The sequence below is a fragment of the Hibiscus syriacus genome, unplaced genomic scaffold (assembly GCF_006381635.1).
Source record: "Hibiscus syriacus cultivar Baekdansim isolate YM2019G1 unplaced genomic scaffold, ASM638163v2 tig00112673_pilon, whole genome shotgun sequence".
Classification (NCBI taxonomy): Eukaryota; Viridiplantae; Streptophyta; class Magnoliopsida; order Malvales; family Malvaceae; genus Hibiscus; species Hibiscus syriacus.
In genome coordinates, this window is record NW_024063379.1 from 414,390 (window position 1) to 419,478 (window position 5,089).

At 34.5% G+C, this 5,089-nt stretch overlaps 1 protein-coding gene across 2 annotated transcripts; it reads left to right on the forward strand.

Moving 5' to 3' along the window:
* Nucleotides 1–1,520: 1,520 nt before the first annotated feature.
* Nucleotides 1,521–4,387, forward strand: LOC120182479. Of its 2 annotated transcripts, none has more exons than XM_039187449.1 (5): nt 1,521–1,678; nt 2,897–3,069; nt 3,457–3,640; nt 3,891–3,997; nt 4,096–4,387. In XM_039187449.1, the coding sequence occupies exons 1-5, from the start codon at nt 1,607–1,609 to the stop codon at nt 4,175–4,177; spliced, it is 618 nt and encodes a 205-aa protein (XP_039043380.1). In that variant the 5' UTR covers nt 1,521–1,606; the 3' UTR covers nt 4,178–4,387. The 2 variants fall into 2 exon arrangements, with proteins under 2 accessions (XP_039043380.1, XP_039043381.1); XM_039187450.1 differs by having other exon boundaries at nt 2,963–3,069.
* Nucleotides 4,388–5,089: the final 702 nt, after the last annotated feature.

Sequence of the window (5,089 nt, forward strand, 5' to 3'; positions counted from 1 at the left end):
GTGTTGCATGAGGTTCTTGGATAGGCTAATCCACGAAATCTTAGTTAAATCAAAGGTGCAAGTGTTATCTTTGTCATGGATATGAACAAGTTTAGAGCTGAATCGCATGAGGCATAGCTAAGCCTATGAGATAAGCTGAGTGTTCCGCAAACGGAGGAATTCTCCAACAGCATAAACCCGGATCTTATTCAAGTTCGAAGTGTTAGAAACGACCATCTGTTATTCATTCCAGTTGTTTTCTCTTCAGGCATCTTTCATGGCTCCTCAAGCTTTAATGTTTTTCCTGCTCATAGTGGTGCAATGCTAAATCTGGATTTACAAACGGATCAAGAACACAGGCAAATACTTCATGAGGAATTGTCGTTTTCAGTGATTTAGCTGGTAAAGAAAGCAATCAGGACCCTAGGTTTATTGGGTAAGTCTTGTCAAATAATGCAAGGGCAAGCAACATATCTGCAGCCACGCAATATCTGAAGCCAAGTTATGGGAATTTGCAATTTGTTTCATTTCCACTTTATCAGAATGCTGAACTGGATTTCCTTTCTACAGCTTCCATCGGCATTTAGGAAATTGAAATTGTTTATCACGATCATCAAAGTGTGCTGTCTCTGTTTGAGCTGATGTAGTTAACGTTGCTTCTTCGGATGGATTTGATATGTATCTTTAGTTGGTTGTAGTTCTTGCTTTGTTCGGTCGGTTGCAATGTTTTCCATTGGAATTGTCTCTATTCGCTTTTGTTGTCTCCTGACTTTTGATGTTGGTTTTTTCCTTGTATTGGTCTTATGTAGCACTCTTTTCCTCCAATTAAATTAGGGAGGTTTTTAATGAGGCTCATAAGTTGTTTTTTGTCTCTTGATTTTAATAAATCATTATTCCCATAAAAAAAAGGATTGGAGGGATATCTCTTTCTTCCGTTTCGTACGTCCAATTCAAAAATGATGAACCATTGGTTCATTTTCCATCACTCACAGCTAAATTAACCACCATCACATCTGTTATACATCAACAAATCTTTACTTTCATAATTTATCATAATTAACTTTACCTTAAAATGATAAAGAAAAACACTTTATAAATAAAAGTTGAAATTTTGACATTTTAAAAAAAATTGCTATTCGAAGTTGACGTTAAAAATAGAAAAATAAATCACTGTGCAAAATATAAAAGAGAGTGAAAAATAAAATGAAAGGGGTAAAGTACGCGTTTAATATATAAACTATGAGTTTTAGTATCTAAATTTTTAATTTTTTTTAAAACTATACCTAAAGTTTAATTTTTGTTTCAATTTGATACTCCCGCTAAAAACTCAAAGTTAAATTTTGAATTTTTTTTAAATTTTAGGTACTAAAACATATTTAAAATGATAGTTTAGATACTAAATGCGTTAAGTTTTTAATGGTGGTGTACTAAAATGAACACAACTTAAATGTTGGACATAGTTTTGAAAAGAATAAAAGTTTGGTACTAAAACGGATTAAAACTAATAGTTTAATTACTAAACGCAAAGTTTACCCAATAAAAAACATCAAGGTGGTTTAACAAAATGAGCTGTACAACCTGAAAACTCTAGAAAGAACGAACAAAGCATTTCGGTTAAAACCCGGCAATGGTTTCTTTGTCAACATGGTGTCGATACTTAGTTCACAAGATCGAGTACTCCTTCACGCTCAGCTGGAAGGTCGCATCTTCTCTTTCTTACCTCTCTTCACATTCAGTATTTGATTTCGAATTTTATTTTTAGGTTTTCATTAATTCATATGCGGAAAACTTATGATTCCGGAGCATTGGGCATGGCTTATTTCGTATTTTTTGATGACTTAGAAACGGAGTTTGAGTTCTTTTGATGATAATTTTATTGGGTTAATGTGGAGACTTTTCCTTTTTGGGGTTTGGGTAGTTCACTCATGTTGTCCATTTCTTCTTTTCTAATGCACGAACTATGTGTTTTGGATTGTTAGGCAGTTTTTAATTTAGGGTTTTGAGCTTGGGTGATTTCATCATGATAATGGTTCTGGCTTTGGAATTCCAGAATCTGTTTTACCTTTATGTTTTATGCATCTTTTACATAACACAAATAATTGCATCTAGTGAAATTCTTTGCAAGTGTATGGAAATTCGTCGGATATAATGATTTCAAATCCGTATATTAATTGATATTGACATGTAAATCCTTTGCTTGAAACATGTTTTTAGACAGAATATTGAACTCAGTGTTCAAATATAGGTTTGATTAGGCCAAAGGCTACAACCAAGTCGCATACATTATGGAATGCTGTATAGTCTTGATGCAAGTATGATTCTTGAAACCTATTTGGTTGAAAAGAAATATGGCAATCTAAGTCCATCAATGTGGGGTTTGTTAAAAGGTGGAAGATCATATATAAATAGGGTTGGGGGTGGTGGATATATTAGATTATTGGTACCTGGTGAAGATAGTGAGAGCAATTAATCTTGGTTCTTTTTCAATTTGTACCTCGCTTTGGCCAAAGCTGGAGTATTGTGGCAGTGTCTTGTCAATAGTTCAAGAACAAGCGTGCTACTGCAAATTTCATTACTTTAAGAAAATCCTGTAGTAGAGGATTAGAAGGTGCATAGGGTTTCATCCAATTTTCATATCACTAAATCCTTCAGTTAAAAAATTGGAAATTTAAAGAGGATTAGAGGAATATTCAAAAATAGAATAAAGGTTCATCAGCTGTATTTGTGAAGTCTTCATGCTTAGTTTATTTCTGACAATGGAGTTTTTATAATTTTAGCTGGCTTCTATGGTTAGTTACTACTTCTGTTTTGTTATGCTACATAAATTTTATTGGCTTCAGAAATTGCAGAACTTTGGCTACGTATTTTCTTGCTAGCATTCTTATACTATTCTAACAGAAAACTTGATGAGGAACAGAGCTATAAGAGAGGTCAAATCAGTGACCGGGAATTACACGACGCAGTTTGGAAAAATGTATTTCAGGGAAAATTGACTTTCTTACACTGGAGTAAAGGAGAGGCGATGGCCCCAACTATTGGCGAACAAGGGGGTACTCTTCTTGTACGGAAGATTCCATCCGCAGACCCAAAGTAATGCTGCTTTTACACTAAAGCATCTGAGAAATAAACTTATGGTTTTGTAACTCTGGTTTGAGTTGTTCCATTGGGAATCATAATGAATCCATTTAAACATCTGTGCATGTAACCTCCGTGAAGGTAATGTTGTTCGTTTAAGTTTAATCATTGTGTTCATTGTGAGCATCAGTTTAGCACATATTTCTGAAGATAAGCAGAGGTGAAAAGAATGTTAACTTGGCATCCTCACTCATGTGCTTGATGATTCAATCAATGCTCTCTGAACCGAATCTTGTTATGATTTTCTCTCTCCATTTTTTCTGTTCAATATATCTTTCATATTTACTCGTTGAGTTTGGATATGATTTCAAGAGTTGCTAACTTTATGCTTTTTCTGGGCAGTCGGATTTTTGTTGGGGATGTCATTGTTGTGAAGGACCCTGAAAATTCTGATAATTATCTCGTCAGAAGATTGGCTGCCACTGAAGGATATGAAATGGTGTCTAAGGATGAAAAAGATGGGCCATTTGTTCTTGAAAAGGACCAGTGCTGGATATTGGCTGACAATGAAAAATTGAAGCCCAAGGTATAAAATGTTAGTAATACGACCACTAAAAGTTTGGGTTGTTATTCTTATTATATAAATCTATAAAACAAGCAGTAATCTGGTTCACATATTTGATTCTAGAGGCTGCTTGTTAGCTATTACATTCATATTTCTTATACCATTCCGAATAATGAATAACATTATTCAACTTTTTATATGGCTTTGAAGAACCTGACCCATATTCTCCATTATGTTTTTTCTTCTTTTTTTCCTTTGTTTGAGATGATAGGAAGCTAAGGACAGTCGGTTATTTGGTCCAGTTCCCATGACTGACATAGTTGGTCGAGTTATATATTGTCTGCGAACAGCTGTTGATCATGGTCCTGTTCAGAATAGGTAACTCTTCTATAGTAATTATTTAACTAAAAACCACTGGTTTCACATTAGGTAAAAGTTTTGTTGATTGTGTTGAAAATTTTATGTTCCTGTAACAGTCATTACAGCATGCGAAAGGATTCCCCAGTGTTGGAAGTAGAGCTGGATGTCGATGACATGGTGAAGAATCACAAAGCCTAAACCGTCTACACTTAACTGTGTATCTATCTATTGTCTTTGTTATACCTTTTTTCCCTGTGTGGGTATCCTTTTAGTTTAACATTGAAATGGAGAGAATAAAAAATCAAAGATGGTATTTAGGTTCATGTGTTATTCAGAAGGATTGCTGTTTGTTCGTATTAGATGCAAGGCAATTGGGGAAAATTTCATGATGCTATTTTTCCTTCGAAAGACACGAAGGGCTGTCTGCTTTGTGGGATTTTGAGTTTGAATTATATTGAACAATTGCTTATGGAACGTCTATAGTTTCTAGTTTGAATAGCTTAGTTATATTTGGTTGATCCTTGGAGTCTTGGTGATCTTCATTTGTTCCAAATCTCAGGTTCCTGCCCCCTTTTGTTTGTGGCTTATTTTCTTTGAGAGGAAACTTAAACTTAAACTGTTATGTTTTTCGGCAGAAAACAGGAAAATATATGTTAGAATTCGAATTGGTGGGTGGCACTTGTTAAAGTGATTGTATGAATTTTTTAAATGTAAAACTATTTCTACCTATTGCATTGGGTCTAAGATTGTTGTTGATCTGATCTCAAGCATCAAAGGGTTATTAGGTTTCATCACCATTGGGATCTATGTATTTGCCAAAGAACTTTAATACCCTTATATCTTGTTAGAGAATGCACAAACTCATGATTACAAAAATGTGGGTGAGCTTATAGTTTGAGTTGTCATTGGGGGAATCATGTTCGAGTGTGGTTCATTCTTACCGATACTCGTATTTTTTTAATGATGACGAGGCCATATATATATAATTAACTTACTTAACAGTCATTAGTAGATGTTATGCTGATGTTGTTGTCACGTGTGCGGGGATTATAATCGTTGGTGGTTTTTTGACATGCTATGTATTCACATGTTGTTCTGTTTGGGCTTCCC